The sequence below is a fragment of the Colletotrichum lupini genome, chromosome 3, assembly GCF_023278565.1.
Source record: "Colletotrichum lupini chromosome 3, complete sequence".
In the NCBI taxonomy this organism is placed as follows: domain Eukaryota; kingdom Fungi; phylum Ascomycota; class Sordariomycetes; order Glomerellales; family Glomerellaceae; genus Colletotrichum; species Colletotrichum lupini.
In genome coordinates, this window is record NC_064676.1 from 5,040,911 (window position 1) to 5,062,440 (window position 21,530).

The 21,530-nt window shown below is 53.6% G+C and overlaps 9 protein-coding genes across 9 annotated transcripts; 5 read left to right on the forward strand and 4 right to left on the reverse strand.

Annotated features, from left to right (window-relative positions):
• Positions 1-1,410: 1,410 nt before the first annotated feature.
• Positions 1,411-3,136, forward strand: CLUP02_06263 (alkaline phosphatase; the record flags this gene model as incomplete). The annotated part of the gene is made up of 5 exons (XM_049285263.1): positions 1,411-1,608; positions 1,663-1,762; positions 1,814-1,930; positions 2,006-2,275; positions 2,349-3,136. 5 exons carry the CDS (start codon positions 1,411-1,413, stop codon positions 3,134-3,136), a joined length of 1,473 nt encoding a protein of 490 aa, XP_049142406.1.
• A 345-nt stretch (positions 3,137-3,481) lies between these two features.
• On the reverse strand, positions 3,482-6,144 carry CLUP02_06264 (major facilitator superfamily transporter; the record flags this gene model as incomplete). Its single annotated transcript, XM_049285264.1, has 11 exons — positions 3,482-3,501; positions 3,551-3,678; positions 3,741-3,812; positions 3,867-4,178; positions 4,256-4,562; positions 4,633-4,942; positions 4,991-5,261; positions 5,350-5,449; positions 5,518-5,847; positions 5,916-6,018; positions 6,115-6,144. 11 exons carry the CDS (start codon positions 6,142-6,144, stop codon positions 3,482-3,484), a joined length of 1,983 nt encoding a protein of 660 aa, XP_049142407.1.
• A 33-nt stretch (positions 6,145-6,177) lies between these two features.
• CLUP02_06265 (uncharacterized protein) lies at positions 6,178-8,159 on the forward strand (the record flags this gene model as incomplete). Its single annotated transcript, XM_049285265.1, has 3 exons — positions 6,178-6,311; positions 6,694-7,291; positions 7,383-8,159. The coding sequence occupies 3 exons, from the start codon at positions 6,178-6,180 to the stop codon at positions 8,157-8,159; spliced, it is 1,509 nt and encodes a 502-aa protein (XP_049142408.1).
• A 779-nt stretch (positions 8,160-8,938) lies between these two features.
• CLUP02_06266 (uncharacterized protein) lies at positions 8,939-9,874 on the forward strand (the record flags this gene model as incomplete). Its single annotated transcript, XM_049285266.1, has 1 exon — positions 8,939-9,874. The coding sequence occupies one exon, from the start codon at positions 8,939-8,941 to the stop codon at positions 9,872-9,874; it is 936 nt and encodes a 311-aa protein (XP_049142409.1).
• Positions 9,875-10,054: 180 nt separating this feature from the next.
• CLUP02_06267 (DNA replication regulator SLD2) lies at positions 10,055-11,527 on the reverse strand (the record flags this gene model as incomplete). The annotated part of the gene is made up of 2 exons (XM_049285267.1): positions 10,055-11,328; positions 11,386-11,527. The coding sequence occupies 2 exons, from the start codon at positions 11,525-11,527 to the stop codon at positions 10,055-10,057; spliced, it is 1,416 nt and encodes a 471-aa protein (XP_049142410.1).
• Positions 11,528-11,919: 392 nt separating this feature from the next.
• On the forward strand, positions 11,920-14,427 carry CLUP02_06268 (uncharacterized protein; the record flags this gene model as incomplete). Its single annotated transcript, XM_049285268.1, has 3 exons — positions 11,920-12,941; positions 13,475-13,637; positions 13,783-14,427. 3 exons carry the CDS (start codon positions 11,920-11,922, stop codon positions 14,425-14,427), a joined length of 1,830 nt encoding a protein of 609 aa, XP_049142411.1.
• A 166-nt stretch (positions 14,428-14,593) lies between these two features.
• On the reverse strand, positions 14,594-15,491 carry CLUP02_06269 (DASH complex subunit Spc34; the record flags this gene model as incomplete). The annotated part of the gene is made up of 2 exons (XM_049285269.1): positions 14,594-15,335; positions 15,427-15,491. The coding sequence occupies 2 exons, from the start codon at positions 15,489-15,491 to the stop codon at positions 14,594-14,596; spliced, it is 807 nt and encodes a 268-aa protein (XP_049142412.1).
• A 1,233-nt stretch (positions 15,492-16,724) lies between these two features.
• On the forward strand, positions 16,725-18,984 carry CLUP02_06270 (uncharacterized protein; the record flags this gene model as incomplete). The annotated part of the gene is made up of 4 exons (XM_049285270.1): positions 16,725-16,880; positions 16,979-17,739; positions 17,840-18,140; positions 18,190-18,984. The coding sequence occupies 4 exons, from the start codon at positions 16,725-16,727 to the stop codon at positions 18,982-18,984; spliced, it is 2,013 nt and encodes a 670-aa protein (XP_049142413.1).
• Positions 18,985-19,378: 394 nt separating this feature from the next.
• CLUP02_06271 (uncharacterized protein) lies at positions 19,379-21,375 on the reverse strand (the record flags this gene model as incomplete). The annotated part of the gene is made up of 10 exons (XM_049285271.1): positions 19,379-19,498; positions 19,705-19,764; positions 19,828-20,018; positions 20,140-20,247; positions 20,313-20,401; positions 20,657-20,741; positions 20,826-20,929; positions 20,995-21,108; positions 21,171-21,221; positions 21,299-21,375. The coding sequence occupies 10 exons, from the start codon at positions 21,373-21,375 to the stop codon at positions 19,379-19,381; spliced, it is 999 nt and encodes a 332-aa protein (XP_049142414.1).
• Positions 21,376-21,530: the final 155 nt, after the last annotated feature.

The following is a 21,530-nucleotide window of genomic DNA, read 5'->3' on the forward strand; positions in this document are numbered from 1 at the left end:
GTTTGGGGGATCCCTGTACTCTTCCCGTGCGATAGCAGCCAATCATTGGGGCGGCGCTTACACCACCTGGAGCACTGTGGAGACCTAACGGTGCACGCCTGGCCCAAGCTTCACTCGTCGCCTCAGTCTAATAAAACGTCTCCCTCTCCCTCTCACTCACTCTCCTCACTGCAAGTCACTCGCTCGATTTCATTCATAAGTTGGCTGCTTCTCACACTTCGTTAGTCCTCCAAGCCTTCTCATGAACATACTTCGTAGACTCTTTTCAGTTCTGACGTCATGCTGTCAACCTTCTTGACACTTCAGCAGATCAGCCACAAACACCTCCTGCCTTGTGGCTTGTTTCGGCCGAGTCTCATGCCATCACAGTCCTGAGTCCTAGACTGACACCTCATGAGGTCCAGTCACAGCCAGAGTCCCTTCTGAACGTTGCATCTTGACACTCCGCGTCATCGTGAGACTATCATCTGTCGTCACTACCCTGGCCACTGAGCTCTTGTTCTGAGCATAATAGCCAACCGCGCCGTCGTCTCCCTCGTGATTATTGAGGATACTCGTCACATGTAGGGAATGGTGCCCTGCATCTTATCCTGGCTATCAAACAAATTTTCATTCAACAGCTACTGTGGCTTGGCAAAGTCGAGCTGAAATACGTTTCACAAGAGGCTCTGCTTACAATAGTGCATATGTCTCATTTCCACCGTCTCCCTCAACCTGCCTTGTCTCATAGCTTTACTCCAGGGTTTTTCGTAGTGAAGCGGAAGGAAGATGTTCTTCATTCCATCATCCAAGCAGATGGTAATTGCAGCTGCTCAAAGTCTTATCGAAGTATGATTATCCAAAGCACGTGGGCTGCCAATGCCGTGCCACCTTCCCCTCTCGTCTCCAAAGCCAAGGCAAAGACCGGGGGTTTGAACTTCGCAGTCGTTGGAATATGCTTCCCTACTTTTGCCACGGGCAGCACGTTGCGCATCCCGAAGCATCTATTGGGACAAGCGGAGATCACATTCCAACCGCCAAGCCGTACCCCAGGCACTAAAGCGTCTTGGCCCCCAGGAACGCTGCAAAAAATGTGCGCCAGGTGACGGAACCATTCGTGTTAATCATCCAGATACGCTTCAAGCCAGTGAAACATCTCTCATGTTTCCAGATTCTTTAAATGTCCTTTTAATATTGGCAGCGAGAAATTGCGATCCCGATGCTAGAGTTAGCGAGACACTATTGAATGTGATCCTTCATGCCAAATGTGTACGCCGCAGCGACGGCTGCAGGCGGCATAAAACACGACATGAGATACTACAACGCGCGGCCAAGAAAATGGAAGACGGATACTTATAAGAGTAAAACCGATGGCTGCAACCTTGACGACCTTCCCAAAGATCTCTATCCATCGCAGAAGTGCCTTCCAAGATGCGCTCCTCAGCCGTGGTCTTCGCCGCCTTGGTGCAGTCTGTCCTGTCACTCCCCAATGTCAAGAACTTCATCTACATTGTTCCGGATGGATACGGTCCCGCTTCTCAGACAATGGCGAGGGACTATGTCTCATTGCTGCAAAATGGCCAGAATCCCAAAGCACCTGTGAGCTTCCAGCTTGCGGCTGATAAGATGGTGCGTTAAGAAATACTTCAACACTTATGTTATTCAGACTCATAATCTTGGAAGGTCCTCGGCAACGTTCGCACTCTCTCCAGCGATAATCTCATCACGGACTCCGCCGCCTCTGGGACCGCCTTTGCTTGCGGGGTGAAGTCTTACAATAACGGTGCGCGCCTCTCGTGAGAATTCGACAGCCCTGCTCTGACACACACATCAGCCATCGGCGTCAACCCCGCTGGCGAACCCGTCGGTTCCATCCTCGAGGCCGCCAAACTCGCAGGCATGAAGACGGGTCTGGTCGTCACCAGCACCATCAACCACGCTACTCCCGCGTGTAAGTAGCCGACCGCCAAAATAGCCTTGTCATATGTAACCCCATATTCAATGTACGCCACTGACAGGCTGCCAGGCTACGCGGCTCACGTTGCCGATCGCAACTCGTATGCTAAGATCGCGGAGCATGAGATCGGCTACGGGCATCCACTCGGCCCCGTCGCCGATATTCTCCTCGGAGGCGGCCGGTGCTACTTCAAGCCCGCGTCCGACTTGACCTCCTGCCGGAAGGATGAGGTTGATCTCTTTGGCTTCGCTCAGGAGAACGGTTACCACGTGGTGCAGAATCGGTCGGCCTTTGACGCCCTCAACAAGGGTCTCGGCGACATTCGCCTTCCTTACATTGGTCTCTTTAATGATGGTACTTCAACACTTCTACCCTCACAGTGAAGACAACATAGATGATGACAAACTGCCAGGTCAAATGATGTACGAGATCGACCGCTCCCGCCAACCCTCACAAGAACCCTCCCTCCTAGAAATGGCCGAAACGGCCCTCAACTCCCTCCACCGCGGCACCCACTGCAGAGAAGAGGGTTACTTCCTCATGATCGAAGCCTCACGCATCGACCACGCAGGCCACGCCAACGACCCGGCCGCCCACCTCTTCGACACAATCCACTACAACGAGGTCATGGGCTTCGTCCGCGCGTGGATCGACGAACACCCAGACACCCTGCTCATGTCGGCCGCCGATCACGAGTGTGGCGGTCTGACGCTCAACGGCTTCAACCCGCTTCCCCTCGTCAAGGTCAACGCCTCGACTGAGTTTTTGATGCATGTTTGGGACGCGTACACTGGGTCTGATAAGAAGGCCTTTCTGGTGGGTGAGATTTTGCCCGAGTATGGGCTTGCTGATGCTACAGATGCCGAGGTGAATACCCTCCTCGCCGCTGGCTCGCTGAGCTCGGAGCTGGGGAATTTATTGGCTAGTCGTGCGGGTGTGCACTGGTCTACGGGTGGTCATACCGCTTCCGATATCACGCTGTACGGCTACGGTGCTGGCGAGAACGGACGGACCATCAAGGGTGACATGGCTGGTAATTGGGATAATACCGAGTTGCCAAAGTACATTGAGAAGGTTCTTGGTGTTGATATGGGACAGGCTACGGAGTTACTGAGGGCTAATGGGACGGACTGGGCTGGGAAGCGGGACCTGAGCCGACGGTCTGATGAGCATATTCATGGACATGACCATTCTCACTAGGCTATAGTGTTCTTGTTGTATCTTGTAACCGTTCATGAGAGACTCGGACGAATTCAAACCTGAGATATTCATGTATTCATTTCTTGTATAATGCTCAAACCCAGTAGACCAACACTTGAGAATTACTGGCCCCTGCGCCTGATAGCTGTGCCTCCCCAATGCCTCGCATATGGAATGCGAAATCTGTTAAACACAGATTGTTCTATGACATTAGGACATACTTTATGTTTTCTATGTTCTGAACCGCAAGCCTATGGCCAATCAAATCCTCGTCTCTATCCTCAACTCTCCAAATAACTCCTTAGTACCGTACTACTTTTTCTCATTCTCATCAAAGCAAGTCCATCATTCGTATTCAAACGCCGCTCACGCTTGATCAACCAATTCAAAGAACGTAAATATACGGCTCAGAACCGTCCTTGGGTCGGTGTTTGCCTTGCGCCACGCGCCTGTTATGCAACACATAAACGGCCTCCTGCAATAAAGCAAACGCCATGCCGATCGAGACCATAATGATCATCGTCAAGAGGCCCTTGTCGTAGCTGTTAAAAGAAAAAGAAGTCAACTAAAAGTCTATAGTAGTTTGACCGGGAGGAAAACTCACAAAGGCAGATCGTTACCCCTGAAGTATTGAGATCCTACCATTAAACCACTGATGGCAGACATCACCCAAATGCTTTCTCGTCTGTCAGTGTACTCCCGAGTTTTCTGTGATGAACCAACTACTTACGCAATTCCAATGCTGCGCTCTCTCGGGTCACGGCAATTGACCTGCAGCCATGTGTTATGCGCCGGGTGGTAGCAGACAGCAAAAGCATTGATGGCCGTCCACAAACCCCACCTCGACCACTTCCCGACGTGCGGATGCACTGTCCGGGCCACCACCAGTATGGTCAGATAGCACACATGTCCCAACAGCACCGTCGATCCTCTCTTATTAGACCGATCACTCAGCATGGCAAAGGCGAAGACGACGGCCATGGCGAGAGACGCGCCGACCGCGGCCAGGGCGTTGGCGCTGATGCGGTCGAAACCGAGGGCCCTTTAGGTAGAGGTAGGTGCGTCAGTAGAGCGCTACTTCAATCTGCAAGAAGTACAAAGGTTCATGAATTTACTTACATAATGATGGAAGGAGTATATGTTGTGAGCGGCGACCACGTCGAAAAGACGCAAAAGGTGGATACGTAGTGCGGCCATCTCTTGTAGTGCTTGACTGTCTTCCAGACGGGGGCCCAGGGGATTACGATACCGTTTACTCCATCGTTCTTTCCGGGCTCATCGATTTGCATTCTTTGTTGGAGGATCTGCTGCTGTCTCGTCGAGAATCGAATCAGGCCTGGGCTTCCGAGGGGTTTCGGCGTGTCGGGGGATCCGGGGAGGAGGAAGATGAGCATCATGGCAACGACCAGAGTCGCCAGGCCCTCAACTGCGACACAGTATTAGAAGAGTCCATGAGACCCAACAGGCCGAAGGAAAAAATTGAAGGGAGGACTCACTTAGGAAAAGCCACTGCCAACCCGTCAACCCGCCCTTTCCGGCCAACTTCAGTATTCCAGAAGCAAGCAGTGGACTCAGGGCGTTGCCCCCAAACTGCCCAAACATGAAGACGGCAATGCGCTTCGCCAGCTCGTGTTTCGAGTACCAGTTGGACAGGGTGTACATTGATCCGGGGATGTACCCCGCCTCAGCGAGGCCGAGCATGAGGCGGATGGCGAGGAAGCCGGCGCGGTTCTTGACGAGGACTTGGAGCGTGGCGACGGTGCCGAAGAGGAGGACTTGTAGGGAGATCCATTTTCGGGGGCCAAACTACGCGGACGTGTGAGTGAGCTTGGATGGAATCTGGGTGGTAGGCACTTTGGAGGTGGAACTGGTAACGGGAGGGGAGGGGAGGTGAATAAGTTTGAGCGTTGGCTTGTACGGACGCACCCTTTGTAACAGCAAGTTACATGGAATCTCCAAGACAACAGTGCCCATGAACATGAGCTGGTTTCCCAGATTGATAGTATCCTGACTGACGTTGATATCCCTCGCGAAGCCGGCTGTAAGTGCTGAAGCTAGGTTCATACGGTCGAGCTGGAACATGAGCAGACCCAAGACAAGGAGAGGTAACACAGTCATGTCGATTCTGAGAACATGATACGTTAGCCTCACTCAACTCATGGAGCTACTTTAAGCTTAAAATCATGCGTCACTGGGAGCCGGGGAGTTCTCACTTCCTCTTAGCCCTGCGTTCCTCATCGACATCCCACTCCAACTTGTCCTCGGACGCCACGACGGATCGGTCCGTCGGCGTGGTGCACACCATCTTTTCATCTGTCGGAGAATTCATGGTTGTCGATCACGGCAGTTACACACACATACACGAGAAAGAGACCACGAACATTGGGCATTGGATTCAGCTGAAATGCCATGGCCAAATGCTTTTGTCTTGTGTAGTCGGCCATCCAGGTTCCTATCAGGCTCTAAATAATCCCAGTCTGCCCTGGACCGCAAACCCATGTTTCCCCCACATCCACTGCGGATAACCTCAAGAACTTCAGGGTCCAAGAACGCAATGTGATGTAAGTGCTCGCACCTTGATGGTCTCCCACCTCGCTGGGCCGGGAAGCGCTGATAAGCGTTATCGATAACAGCACATGCTCGTGACGGGCGACGGGAGACAACGTTTCCTCGCACGATAACGCCATCGGGCGCTAAGATGACCAAATCGACTTTCCACCACGGTGAACGACACCGGCATCCCTGTCCGACTACCCGGTCAGGCGGTTTACGACAACACGATTGGAGGCTTTGGCGGTTTGGTAGTGGGGTTCACCCCTGTTCAGTTGAACCCCTCCATCCGTCCGCTGCAAGCCGCTCCCAAACTCTCGGGAGGCGGGCAGCTAAAAAAGTGAGAGCATTCGCACTTCGCGTGCTGGGTCAGGTGCCGCGTACCTTATCCTATTCTTTTTCATTTCTGCTTTACAATCCTGTGATACTCTCTTTACGATCCCACGTTGGTCAAGCATAGAGCGTTTCAGGGAATAGCGAGTATCTGAAGAATGGGCGCAGTCAAGCGGGTTGCCGTCATCGGCGCGGGGCCGGCCGGGGCTATCACAATTGACGCCCTGGCACGGGAGAAGGCGTTCGACGTCATTCGTGTGTTTGAGCGTCGAGAGGCAGCGGGAGGATGCTGGTGAGTCTTTCTTTTCACATTCGTCGCAAGTTGTTTTCATTGGACTGTTGCGCGGGGCTGGTCGTACTCATATGGAGCTCATTGGAGTACCTTGATGGTTTAAGCTGTTCCTGGAAATATCTTCTGGTACTGCTTCGTATTACCTTATGAGATGAACCAGGAACAAACGAGAACCTTGATGGTGCTCTGTCATCTGGATGACTGAAGCAGATGGCCAACTCCTGCGGCCAATGAACTCCATCATCAATGTCACTGAACATAGCATTACTATTCCTTGACTTAGATGCCACATCGGCGGGCGATGAGATGGAATAGAGACATTCACCGCGCTCGAACGAGGCGAGTCCCCAAAGAACACGCACTAACTCTTCCATCACAATAGGGTTGGCGACCAAACACCACCACCACACCTCACAAACCTCTCCTCCCTAGCAGCCAGAACCGCCGACCAACCCCTCCCGATCCCGGAAACCCTTCCGTCCCGGACGCCGAAAGCTGCGGCCGGGTCAGTCTCGGCCCCTTCCCCGCCACGCTTCACCGAGTCCGGAATCTACCCCTACCTTGAAACCAACGTCGACGCCATCCCCATGTCCTTCTCCGAGGAATCCCTCCCCGAACAGCGCACCGACAACTCGATTGCGCTGCACGGCCCCGAGACGCCCTTTCGGCACTGGACCGTGGTGCGGGACTTTGTTCAGGGGCTGGTGAACCGTAACGGCTACCAGGATTTCGTCTCCTACCGCACCACCGTCGAGCGCGCTGAGAAAGTTGGGGAAGAGTGGAAGCTCACCCTCAGGAAAGAGGGCGATGAGTGGGACGACTGGTGGGTCGAGTACTTCGACGCTGTTGTGGTTGCGACGGGGCACTACTGGGTTCCTTATGTGCCTCACATTGAGGGCCTCGAGGAGTTTGAACAGGCGCGTCCGGGAAGCGTAATTCACAGCAAGCACTTTCGCGGACGAGATCACTTCCGCAACAAGGTGAGTACTCCCTCATGATCTCTCTCTCTCTCTTTCTCTCTCTCTCTCTCCCCGCGAGTCACGAAAAGGTCGCTGACCACTCACAACCCAGCGCGTCGTCGTAGTCGGCGCCTCCGTCTCAGGCGCAGACATCTCCGTCGACCTCGTCAAAACAGCCAAACTCCCCATCTACTCCGTCGTAAACGGCCGCAAAGCAAACCTCTATTTCGGCGACGGCGCCTTCAACCACCCGCAAATCTCCCGCCGCGCCACAATCACCCACATTGACCCCTCCACGAGAACAGTCCACTTCCAGGACGGCACCTCCGTCCCCGGAGTCGACAGCATCGTCCTCGCCACGGGCTTCACCTGGACCTTGCCCTTCCTTCCTTCGGTCGAGCTGCGCAACAATCGCGTCGCGGGGCTCTACCAGCACGTAATCTACCACGCCGACCCGACGCTACTTTTCATCGGCGCCGTGGCCGCGGGGCTGACGTTTAAGATTTTCGAGTGGCAAGCTGTTTTAGCGGCGCGCGTGCTGGCTGGGCGGGCGAAGTTGCCGCCCAAGGAGGAGCAGGCGGCGTGGGAGGCGGAGAGGGTCAAGGAGAAGGGGGACGATATTCGGTTCTCGCTCGTGCATCCGCACTTTGAGGAGTATTTCGAGACGGTGAGGGAGCTTGCGGGCGAGCCTGAGGGTGGGATTGGTAGAGCGCTGCCAGCGTATGATCCGTCTTGGTTTCAGGTGTTTATGGATGGGTTGGAGTTGAGGAAGAAGATGTGGGTGAGGTTGAATGCCGAGGCGCGGGAGGCGGCGGTCAATGGGGTTGGAAAGGAGGGGGAGAAAGGGCCTATTGTGACTACGATTGAGGCACCACAGGAGGTGCGGTAGACTCAGACATACACCAGAAATAAATTGCGAAGAATTTCCATCTACATGACAACATCACGGGTAAAGGGTGATACATGTCAAAGTATGACTGGTAAGTGCTGTAGCGGATGACGATGGTGCCGCTTGCTCTGCGACATCATGAAGATCTCGTGCCGCAATACCAAGAGAATGAAAAGCCGCTTGAGTTGCTGATACAAAAGGTAGCCAGGCACCCAGTCAAAACGATCTCCTCTAAGATCCAAAGTCTCAATCACCACGGTTGATGGCTTGTACTGGCCACCATCTAACAACGCACACTCAGGTCGCTCGCCGAGTTCCATAGCCATCCGAGCCACGTGATCATTGAGAAGCTCAGAACCAACTCAGATCCTTTCGTTCCCTAGGCGAATCAAATTCTCTCGCTAAGTGACATACTTGCAGCGGGTTGACCCAAGGGGTTGGGATAAGCGCTTACATGTGGGCACCGTCTTACATCAGACGACAGGCAGTCATTCCCAGACCACATCGGCCACTCCTAGCTCGCGTCCCTTGGGGTGAGATTCGAAAAGGGAAAGCCATGCTTCTGCATCGTAGGGAAAACAATGCCAGCGCATGGCTTCTGCTGGACTTGGCGAGCCCGTTGAGTGGTTTGAGCTGAGATGATTGCGGCAACCATGCAGAGATGATCAAGAGACAGCATCGCATGTGAAAAAGAGCCAAGATCCCGCGTCTCGACAACTACAAGCAAAGAAATGGATCTGATCTTCAAGAAGAAGGAGCTTTGAAATACAGATACAACGATGGAAACCTCACCGCAGCCTTCCGACCCGCCCAAAAGGCGAGGCCTCAAGCGCCGCATCACCGACCTCCACGTCGACATCACAAGCATCCTACACGGCTACACCCCCACACCGCGCTTCCTCGCAAGCGACATCACCGGCTACCTCCTCTTCACCCTCCTCGCGACAGACTGGCCATCCCTCTGGCGCGCAAAGCTCTTCCGCGCCTTTCCCTGCGCCCAGACGGCCTCCGAGACCTTCTCCGGCTTCTGGAACGCCTTCTGGCAGGAACGATGGCACCAGGAAGACGACGCCGAGTCGAAGACGACCAAGTGGAACCCGGGCCTGTACAAGTCGCCGCCGCCGCGGATGCGCTCGTGTCGCGAGGTGCTGAATCGGCAGCAGGCGTTGCGGAATTGCTGCGCTGCGCAGATGGAGGGGTTTGAGGGGCGGGATGTGGCGAAGGAGATGGTGTTGCAGGTTGCGCTGGCGTTTTGCTGGCTCTGGGCGGTGCTGAAAGAGTACAGACGGCTGCTCTGCCTGGTGCATTCTATAGAGACTGACGGAGAAGAGTGCCGCCGCGAAGAGGTTGGGAGGGAGGTGCCGGTGGTGGTGTGTAAAGGAGAAGGGACTATGCCCGTGGCGCGGGGCGGCCCGTCGTACTGTTGTTTGAGACGGCTCCAAAGACATATTGATCGTGGGCAAAGCATGATTGACAAGTTTGTAGAGCTGGAGATGTGTGATGGTACCGACGACACGCTTTGGACTGAGATGGAGTGGCTAAGCGAGAAGGAAGGTGAGATTCCTGCGGAAATGCCGCAACAAGATCGGTTTCTTGTTGACCGTGTAGTCTTCTCGGCCGCTTTATCATGGCTCATGGTTGCCATCAGCTGCGACTTCGCGACCTTCTACTTCCTCGTCCTGGTACGGCGACTAGGGGCTCGTTTACTGCCGTAATATAGAGTTATATAGCATCGAGCAAATACTGTCACGAAGTGTTACCTCTAGACACCAGATGCGCATGAAATACCTAGGGCCTAAAGATGATAGTAGTGTTTTATTGTGGACATGTATTCATCAGCAATGTCAATTGGGATATCGCTTTCCATGTAAACGCCTTGCAATGCAAATGTCGACTCAGCGTCGTCTTCTGAACTTGCTGTTGTATCCGGGCCCGCCTTTCGCGCCGTTGTTCTTCAGTTTCAATCGCCGGAAATTCGTATGCGCCATTGCGTTCACCTTTCTGACGGCCTTCTTGACCGCCCCGACCTTCTCCGTCTTCTTTTCTTCCTTCTTCTTGGACTTGGTTTTTGGTGCCGACTCGTCAAACTCTGTGTCCGAACCCGAGCCCGCGAGCTCATCATAGTTGTCCTCTGGATCACCACTGTCTTGTGTTTTTGGCACGCCTCCTTCTTCGTCTCCTTCTTGTGCCTCTTCCTCGGCGGGAGCCGATGGCCGTTTAACGTGGACAGGCTTCATGTTGGATCTCCTCGTCGTTCGTTTCTGCCCCTTCTTCTTGTATACCCTTAGCGGCATTCCATCACGTCCCACCTGCTCTTCATCGGGACTGTCGTAAAGAGCCTCGTCATCAAACCCTCCAAGAGGAAGATTGACCTGACTGTCTGCAGCGAGAATATCCGCTTTCGGCTTCGAAGGCACTTTAGGCTGCACAACTTCGCCTTCCGCCTCCCGTAGAGCCTCGAGTTCGTCTTCGTTGTCCAAGTTATCTTCTTCCACCTTTCTGAGACTTGCTACAATAGCACTGAGGCCACGAACCAGGGGTTTCCGAGGTAATCGCAGGGGCGGCGCTGTAAAGTCATCGCTCTTGCTGGGTGGTGGCTGGGTGTGTCTTTTGAGGAAGGACGGGGTGCTGAACTGAAGCTTCGAAACAGTTGTCGGTGTTTTGGCGTCTGCTGCAGGGACATCTTTGTTCTTCAGAGGTGTCATGAAGCTGTCTAGCATTTGCCGTTTGCTCGTGGACATTGGCGCCCGCCCAAATTTCGCATCATCCTCCTCGTCCATGGGTGTCGCACGTTTTCTTGGTGTCGTCATTACTCTGGCGTCGGCAGAGGTGTTGATGTTCTTTCTTGACGGTGTTCCGAGCTCACGCTCCACCATTAGGTCAAACAATCCCAGTACACGACCATCGCGCTGTGGAGTAGGTCCAATCGATCTTGGAGCCATGGGGCTGAAGAGGGTTCTGGAGATCGAGGGGGTGCTAGTGAGGGCGGCATCTTCGGGATTCGTCCTTCTTTTCGAGGGCGTTTCGGTGTGCCTGGTTTTCTTCGAAGGCGTCCTCGCGAGGGGGGGGATATCGTCCCGCTTCTTTGGTTTCGGAGCTTCTTTTGAAGGTGGAGGAATCTTTCCTGAAAGGATGTCGCGGACTTTGTTGTATTGCTTGTATTTTTGCGCTGGTCACTCGTGTTAATCTTCGATTGCTTTTGTGCTTTCAGACGTAAGATACTGACCTATGTCGGCGTTGCTTTTGATATCACCTCTGCCCGGCTTCTTCCCATCGTGAGACTTTGCCCAGGAGGTCTCCCACGTCTTGAGTTCGACACGTAGTTTCTGTGACTGGAGCTCATACTCTGCCTTTGTCGGTTCGTCCATTATGGGGCAGTCGCTGGTCAAGATGCATCTACGTCATTGAAGATTGTGAAGGCGCAGAATTAAGGTTGAGTAAGTGGTTTGGATTGAGGTACGTAGTTGAAGACGTCCAGGGTGGATTTCAAGGTGGAGGGAAAAGAAACGCGGTTGACGCGACAAGGAAAAAGCACTAAACACGAAAGATGCACGGTCGCCCAGCAGCACTTTGGGTACGTATCTAGCCGGCCGAAGAGATTGCCCCACCATGGAATTCCTTATCTTATCAGAGTTTAAGCTGCTTCCACGAATGTCACGCTGATTAACACAGCCGTCACACTGGACTGACATGGTGACATCGTCGTTCTCCTCCGTCAAACACCACTTCCTTTCTCTTGAGCACACTCTACACCTGTGGCATGTCCGCCGAAGCGATATCCAGCGACAACTCGAGTTCACGAGATCTCCATTCCGTCGTCTTGCAGACAACGCTGCAGGAGATCACCACGCGACCGACGGATCTTCAAGACTGTTGCGTCATTTGCCTCGAAGAGATCACCGAAGGCTGCGAGGCGCAACCCTGCCACCACCACAACTTCGATTTCCTCTGCCTCGCGACATGGCTGGAACGACAAATAGCATGCCCGCTATGCAAGACCGAGATCAAAGAGGTCCGTTACGAGTTTAGCGACGACCGAAAGCAATGGAAGACCTTCAAGGCCCCAGAGAGACCCTCGGATAAGGCTGGAGACACAACGAATGCCCCTTCTGGTCAGCAAACGAGACGATATTACTCTCAAGCCCGCCCACGGCGACCACGGCCCTATGCGCCTTCGACGACTCGGCCCAATCTGTCTCAAGATGAGGCAATCACCCGCCGAAGACATGTCTATCGACATCAATTGTACTCGCTGCACGTGGGCTCAAACAGGATATCAAGGTACCGAGACTTGACTCCGCAAATATTTGCCTCCGATACAGAGCTTGTCTCGCGCGCGCGTACATTTCTTCGGCGCGAACTACAGGTCTTTGAGTTCCTCTCGCCCGATCATGATGCAAGGCCGCTAGATACCGACCCGGTCCGACGTCGCAGAGTCAACAATGCCGAGTTCTTGCTCGAGTACATCATCGCTATCTTGAAGACTGTGGATATGCAAGGCAGCATGGGCCAAGCTGAGGAGCTCATTCAAGAGTTTCTGGGCAGAGAGAATACGCGATTGCTGCTTCATGAGCTTCGGGCGTGGCTGAGAAGCCCCTACATGTCGCTCGAAAGCTGGGACCGCGCTGTGCAGTATCCAGATGTTACACTCAAGCGGCGACGGTCACAGAGTCGCAGCGCAGCTAATCGTGGAGAATCGTCCACGACCAACAGTATATACCCTTCAACCTGGAGGAGAGATGAGAGACAGAGGCATCGCAGGCAGCCTTACGAATCGCGTCGGTCACGGAATGACCAGAGATTACGAGAGGCGACAGAACGATACTCTGTTGATTGAACACTGATAGCACGACTCGGACATGATAATACCCATAGCTGCGGCTTCACACCTATTTACGGCGGATCCTTTTGCGGAACTATTTTGCGCAGTACATAGATGACAGAGGATACAAGCTTTAGACTGGCCTGTGCTTTATTAGCTTGCAACTTTGCAAGGGCGGCAGGGCGGCAGGGCCCTTGGCGGTGGTAATGAACAAGGGGCGCACATAGACTCCACGAATCATGAATGCAACGTAACAAATCAAGTGCCGAAATGCAGAGTGCCGAACGACCATCGGAACCTTCCCAGACCCGCCTTCGCCGATTTTGCTTCGGCTGAATAATGGCGGATTGTGGGCTCGTTGGTGCTGATGTGAAGAGACGAGACCGGGTAAGCTCGTCTCGATATGGAGGAATCCCGCCGGCCTGTAGCTAAATGATTCCGGTCGGATCGGGCTCCGGGTCTGATTGGTAATCAACTAAAAGTCGGCGCCCAGTTACGGCGGAGTCCCGCCGTATTCGAGCGAGGCCGAGGCCGAGTTTTACGACATATTTGACGTCTTTGATTCCCAGATCGTAGATTTCGAAGATAGACTCTATTCAACCGATATCTGTGTACCTGTTCATACTCTCGTCATCGTCGAGCAAGACAATTTGAAAGTGAATGAACGCCGCACGCCAAGCAAGCAAGATGTCCACCATTAACATCAAAGTCATATCAGACCCCGTCTGCCCCTTTGTAAGACGCCCCTGGGACTCATCGGAGAGAGAAAAAAAGAAACGAGGTCACTAACATCACTGGCAGTGCTATCTCGGCAAAGCCCGTCTGAACAGGGCGATAGACCTCTACAAAAAGACGTACCCCGGCGGCAAGGACGACACCTTCAACGTAACCTGGCAAGCCTACTACCTCGACCCGACGGCGCCCCGCGAGGGCGTCCCCGTCAACGAGCGCATGGCGGCGCGCTTCGGCGCCGACAGGCTGGAGATGATGCACGCGCGCATGAAGAAGCTGGGCGCGGCCGAAGGCTTCAATTTCACGTTCGGGGGCAAGATCGGGCACACGCGGGACGCGCACCGGACGATCCAGCTGGCGAAGACCAAGGGTCCCGAGGTGGAGAACGCGGTGGTGGACTCGATTATGAAGAGCTACTTTGAGGAGGACGGGGACGTGACGAGCTGGGATATGATTGTGGACGCGGCGGTGCGGGGTGGGCTTGAGAGGGGGGAGGTGAGGCGGTGGCTCGAGGAGGGTAAGGGAGGGGAGGAGGTTGATCGGCAGGTGGAGGAGGCGTATCGGATGGGGGTGAGGGGGGTGCCGCATTTTGTGATTGAGGACAAGTATGAGGTTGGGGGCGCGCAGGAGGTGGGTGAGTTTTTGGGACAGATTGTTGCGGCGAGGGAGAGGGGTGGGAGGGCAGCGGGGGCACGGGAAGGGCTTTCGTGTTGAGGTTGTCGTGGCACACACGCTCACATGGAGAATGTGATCGGGGTGTAGGGTAATTTTGGGTCATGATGGAGTTTTGTTTGAATTTCTGGGGTATCATGTCGTAAAACAGCCATGGTAGTAGAAGCGCCCTCGTTTACTATCCTCATTCCTTTTTTCCCGACCAACGTCACATGTTCAGCAATGCTCCCAAGTCCTTTTCCATCGCCCGCAACCGCTGCTGCAGCTCCCGCTTCTTCTTATCAAGCTCCCTCACAAACTCCTCCTCGGCCCGTAGGTCCTCTTCCGTCATGACATCCTCGCCCGCTTCTTCCTCTTCGTCCTCTTCGTCATCAAATTGCTCGTCATCTCCCTCACTCATCCAATGATCCTTGTTCATTCTCTCCACCGCAGCCTGGTTCTCGGCAACCTTTGCCTCGTAGTACGCCAACGTATTCGTCTGGTGCGCGTACCGCGACCTCAGCTGCGGAATCCGCTCGAGCGCGCCGGGGAGAGCGTACACGCCGCACAGCTTCGTCGCGCCCTGCAAGAGTACCTCGACGTCGACGTCGCCCCCTTTGCTCGCGGCCTGGCGCTCGCCGCGGCGCAGCTGGGCGTGGAGGTCGCCTCCGAGGACGGCGGAGACGGCGGTGTGGCGGCGGGGACCGCCTATGCCTCCGCCGCCTGCAGCGCGGGAGGTTCCTGGTGGTGGGCCGGTTGTGACTTCACCCGAAGCGACGTTGAAGACGGTTTGGCGGCGGGAGGTGGTGGGTTTCGCTTCTTGGTTTTGGGAGGATGATGATGTTGCTGGCGGTGGTGGGGGCGGGGGTACGGAGAAGAGGGCGCGTTCGTGGGCTTCGGTGTCGCGGATTAGGGAGGTGATATCGGTGTTGTAGAGCATTGCATTTGTGAAGATTTTGGGCGGTGGGAAGCTGCCATGGTGTGTTAGTGAATGTCTCGGATGGCGGCCAAATTGAGGGTATCTTGAGGAGGGTGCTTTTGACGAGGAGGGGCAGTGCGTACGGGAGCGAGTCGATGCCCTCGCAGCAGAGAGCTATCTGCTCGAGGTGGATTGCGAGCATTGACATAGTGGTGGTGTCTTGTTTTTTGATACCTCGAGTACGGAGTTGCGCTCTGCAGACGGTCGATGTTGAAGGTGTATAGTCAGTCCAGTGTTGATGTTGGATTCGGAGGTTTCAATGTCAACAAACTGCCCCACCAAACACATGATTTGTTTCTCAGTTGGAGAAGGAGCTCTCTCCCCCACCACCTTTGCTTGGCGCACGGACCAGCTCATGTTCATCCCCAAAACCTGCAGCTCAGCTGGGCGTCAACTTCCCCTTCCTCCACCTCTGTCACTCGTCAACTCTTCAACAGCTGCTGTGATCATCTTAAATCATCGTGGTCCCAGGCACTGCGACGAAGCCACGCATCATTTTGATGAGATTGAGGCTTCAATATCAGGCTGTGACGGCTGAGACCAATGACTCCACCAAAGCTCAAGGCATCTCCTCGTTGGACGGCAGTACGAATACAAACAACGCTGATGGAAGATTTACAAGAGCAACTGCGTCAAATCTGACAGCCAAGCCTCTATATGTCTCTCCCAGGCTTGAATCACTCGACGGACGAGGAAGTCAGAAGCCAATTCACCTCAACTTTTGGTGATGCATAGCTGCACGCGGTAGAACCCGAACCACTCAGCTCGGTGTCTACCAGATCGACACCCAGCCACTCACTTCCCCAAGACGAACGGTCAGAGCTTGGACATTATTCACGAGGCAATCATTCCGTACCAAGCACAATCAGATTTCAAGGCTGCCTGTTGCCTCGCCGGGTGAGGATCGCAATAAGCGGCTTGGACCCTCGAGGATGTGACTCTGTCGGGCTGAACGTGCCGATTAGCTGGGCACGTAACGTCAGAAATGACGACAGATGGACGCTCTCATTGGGTCCTATGCGCGTCTGCTGGCTTTCCTTCAAAGGCTGTTGGCGCATGTGGTGCACTCTTGCTACGGCAGCCTGTAAGACGCCCACATGCAACTCAAACAGCCCCGACAACGCAAGGCATAGTTGCTTTCTCTGACTTCTTGTCATCTTCTGTTCGCAACTTTATCGGTGTAACCGTCAGTGGCATCTACTTGTGGACTCTGTCAACATCTCAGAGCCTTGCATGGTACTTTACCAGAGGCATGCTTTCGATCTCTTGGTGCACAGCCTGGATCTGACTGCATCTCGCTCTCGCGCATCGCATCTTCGCTTATTCGCACCCCATCTCAGCCCCCAAAAACACACCAGACATTGTCAATCTGTAAGGCAACATGGAGGGCAGGCAGCGGGGTGGCGCCCTAGCCGCTGCGACCGACCCCCCTAATTGGCGAGTGCCCCCTGGTCGAGTGACCAGCCAAGATGGAAGATGGGCGCCGTCGTCTATCCCGGCCCGCGTTCAGGCCAACTCAGCCCTGCCTGCACCTTGTGTCTGCTGTGTCTCTACTTCTTTTCTGGAGCAGAAAAATGTCTTACCTCTTCGCCATGAAATGCTAACGACCGCTACGAGGGGAACTAGGATCTCTAGTTTGTGGTTGGAAGTTTGTTCGTTTGTCTGACCGGCGCCGCCCTCCATCCCCATCTGCTTCCCCACGATATAATGCCGCGTGAGCACCCACCGTCCGTCTCCCGCTGGTCACTTGACCACATTCCTTTCCTGTCATCACCCTCTCTGTCATTTTCACTTTCGCCATCTGGCTATTCTTGGCTCTATATCGTCCTAGCCATACCCGTCATCATGGCCGCCGGCCTCTTCTCCATCCCAGGTTTGGGCGACAGGTTCGCGGTGCGGTATCGATCACGACAACAGAAACGAGCAGAGCTGCATAAACAGAGGATGGGTTCGACACAGTTTCTCGGCTCCCAGGTGGGAGGCAGCTCCGTCATCAGCTATTCTTACACCGATTTTCCCTGGAAGCTGCTCGCATGGGATATTTACTACTTTTTCCAGTACATCTGGGCTCTTCCCTGGATCGTATGGCCTATTACCCCAGCCGATTCGGGGGACCTCGATGAGTTGGCTTTCACAAGGCAAAACCTCTTTTGCGTGGGAATGCATCTTTTCCTGTGCGTTTTGCAAATTGGCTTCATCTTGGCTTTGCCGTTTGCCGTCTTATTGCCTATTTGGATCGCCGGCCTCGCCTTCGGCGCCTTCTTCGCCGTCAACTATCTGCTCTGCCTGTTGCTGAATGGGCCAACCCTCACCTACACCTCGGATCCCAAGTACGCACCTGAGCTACCAGAGCACGCTCACGAGAAATGGATCTTTTTGAACGGAGTTGCCGTCGGGTAAGTTGTTATCGACTCTCACTTCGTGTTCCCAGTGCATTTCAATATGCATCTATGAGGAACTAGATGGGGGCATAACAGACTGACTAACACGCATCAGGGACCACTGGATGAAGAACAATCTAAACAGACTCGCTCTCACCTTCAAGCGGCCAATCCTCGGTATCCATAACCAGACCTCGGGAATCCTCTTTGATGTTGTCGAATGTCTCATCCAACGAAACTTGGGGTACGCGACCTACGATGTGCGAATGTGCTATCGAATTGTCAAGGAAACGCTCTACAACCCACAATACTCCAAGGTGGTCTTCGTCTTGCATTCGCAGGGTGGCATCGAGGGTGGTCTCGTTCTTGACTGGCTATTGCAGGAATTGCCACAAGATCTTCTTGCTAAACTCGAGGTAAGTGACATCAGACACTCCGTACAACAACACTTCTAACAATGTCTAGGTCTACACATTTGGCAATGCCGCGAACCACTTCAACAATCCCCATCGCCATGCAATGTCCCAGGCCCTGGCACAAAACAATCCAGCTGCCATGACTTTGACCACGACAAGCATAACCCACGGCGACTTCGTGGACAGCCCCATATCGCCAATCGCCAACAGCGGTCAACAACGTCTCGTCTCGAGTCACAGCACCAGAAGCCAAAACGAACAAAGCAACCCACGCACGCCCAGCCTCCCCAAAGAGTCGTCCTCCATTTCCTCTCGATCATCGACGGCCGCACTGGACCGCGCTATCGGCCACGTCGAGCACTACGCCCACACCACCGACTTTGTCGCCATCTGGGGCGTCTTGCACTTTTGTACCTCCCTCACAGCGGACCACAGCATGCCGCGCTTCATCGGGCGGCTCTTCGTAAGGGCCTCGGAGCGCGGTGGGCACCAGTTTTGTCAGCACTACCTCGACGGCATGTTCCCCCTCGCAAAGGACCCTGAGACGGGCGAGTTTATCGGCGCGGCGGAGGAGAGCGAGTTCATGGAGAGCGAAATCCAGGTCGGACGGCAGGGTGATGCCGGGGCGAACGCGCGCGAGGCGTTTGAGGTTGCGTATTTGGGGCGCGATGTCAACAATGAGGTTGAGTTCCATGGGGAACACGTCAAGGGACGGCATAGGAAGAAGACGGTCAAGGTGAAGGATCTTTCGAGATTGTGGCTGTACCGGAATGGACGCAGTCCGCCCGAGACGCCGCCTTACTTGTATACGGAAAATGGGATTGTGAGGAACGCGACTTTGTAGATTGGTATTTGGTGGTTGTGTTTTGGTTTGTGTAGGTGGTTCTATAGAATGATACCCTCTAGTTGTTATTGCGCACGTTTGGCTCGTTCATTATATAACGCCGATTATTGGAGATGGTATCAGTTTCCGTGTATGACTTACATGGTTCGGCGCTCCTAGTTGTGTACGGGTTGTCGTCAGGAAGTTGTGCTGATAGAGTCATATACTATCCGGCAAAAGAACTCGGTCCTGCTGGCGTTGAGGCTGCGTTTGATATACCCATGCACATCACGACAGATGTCACGGAGGGAAGGAAGGAGAGAGAGCATGAAGATTAAAAAGCAAAAAAACAACAATGGGACGACCGATCGAGGATTCGAACTTGGATCCCGAAATAGACAGGAGTCTTCACTGCCTAACCGGGACCTCTGCAGCTCGAATTTGACCCCTCGACCATACGGCCCAGGTACTTGTTGTTGAGGACTTGGTGATGATTCATTGGATATGGAGCCTCGTGGGCGGTCTGGGTTGCTTTCTGGGAAGGTGCCGCGGGAATTATTGAAAGGTATGGACGCCACACTGGCACCTGCCTTATATAGGTGCCGAAATATCTACTACCACATCTTTTGTCTTATTTATTTATTTGTAACAGGTGTTGGATTATAGAGAGAGCTCTGTGAGGGTATATAAGGACGGGCAATGCGCCAGAGACCTATGATGGAGGCAGGGCATCACGATCACCGGAGATTCCGGTGCTATCGTAGGGCTGTAATCTGAGATCTGGAACCGAGCCATTCCGTTCTGCTTGAGTTTTTGCATTTCTCTAAGCTATGTCTGATAGTTTTAAGTGAAGAGGGGGAAGACATTCCATCCGAGGATCTTGGTCCCTGGCTCGTGAGTATTCAGCATTGTATACCTATGACCAGAACGAGCAAGGATTGCCAAGATTGGCTGCGTGGTGTGCTTTGTGAATTTGGGCCGTAGGACACTGTAGTGTTGTTGTGCTGAAGACCGCAGGAAACCAGTGCGGAGTTGGTACTCAACTATCACAACGCCTGCTCGCTATGATGCGTGGCGAGGGAAGGACAAGAGAAACCTCTCACTGGACTTTAATATATAAGTGCATGATAGACTGCCAACTTTAGGAGCTGCACGGTGAAATTCGCCTTGACAAACCAGCCTCGCGGGGTATCAGCACGGCAGAATCAAGGCAGAAAAACAAGGACTTATAAACAACCGCCACATGAGATTCAGGGAGAGACTGTGTACATCGTGTACCTTTGTCTTTGCATTTGTGTGGCCGATCTAGCGTATTTCAGGTAAAAGATTTTGAAGTGAGAGGTCTATACTCGAGGTATCATATGAGTGATGCGCCAAGGCAAGGTATTGCATCGCAGACATGTAGGCGCGGTAAGATGCAGGGGCCCAGACGTGCAAGCTGGAGTCAGTGTCGTGGCTTAATGTATCACGATACGCGAAACAGCGCACACGAGGGAGAGGAAGATATGGCGTGCGAGAATTATATTAATGAAGTCTTTAAGTTTGAGTTGGCAAAGTTGGCGACTTGACTTAGGTATCTCAAGTCCTCCATGTGACACAAGCGACTTCTACCTTTTGTTCTGTAACATGCGACATGAATTATCACTTGAGATATGTTTGATTGGCAGAGCCAAATGACAGAAAATAATCTTACACCACTGGGTCGACTTGCTCATAGGTCACACATTGCGTGAAGCCGATATCGACGATATTGGTGATGTTCCTCTCGGTGAAGAACCCTCACCGAAATGTCAGACGGGCAGCGGGCCGATGAGGATCCATTTTGAGGTGTGTGTGAGTGGAGCCTACCTTATCGCAATGACTCACCGAGTGGCGGGTAGTGGGTCCGTCTCTCTTTTTTTCGCCTGCAAGCTGCCCGGCTGCGGTCTTGCCCCTGTCGATGAAATGGGGACCCTGATAAAATCGGCTGGGAGACAATTATGCCAGCAAAAAACACGCATGCCCAACGGGATCCATCCTTCATGTCGGGACCCATGTCTATCCGAAAGGTATCCGTATGTAAAAAGTAAAATGTTCAAATCAAATTGCTTGGGCTTGACATGTGTCCGGCCGTGAAACTCAGCCTTGTTCGGTTTTCTGTTTCCGCTTGGACGACATTCTCGAATCATTTCAGGTATTCTCCCCCCTTACTTAAGCAGTGGCATGACACTCGTCCGTCATTCATATTGCTCACTTCCGTGTAATAGCGGATGAATGGACTAGGGACACCGCCTCATTGTGAGTAAGATACGCCAGAGCTATTTTGATCGAATGCGCAAAAAGCAGGGCGGCTCACGCAATGGTTGTTGTGGCGCGCGTCCCGAGAGAGAAAATGTTTCCTCCCAACAAATGGACAACAAATAATGGATCCATGTCCGAAGCTACCTGCTTCATAAGGTAATGAAGATAAGTCACGGTGAAGAAGCTGCCGTAAGCTAAACCAGTAAAGCTATCCAAGACCGGAAAGCAGGGGACCTAGGCATATCTTAGCTTGGCTAAGAACGGGAAGAGAAAAAAAACTGTCAAGA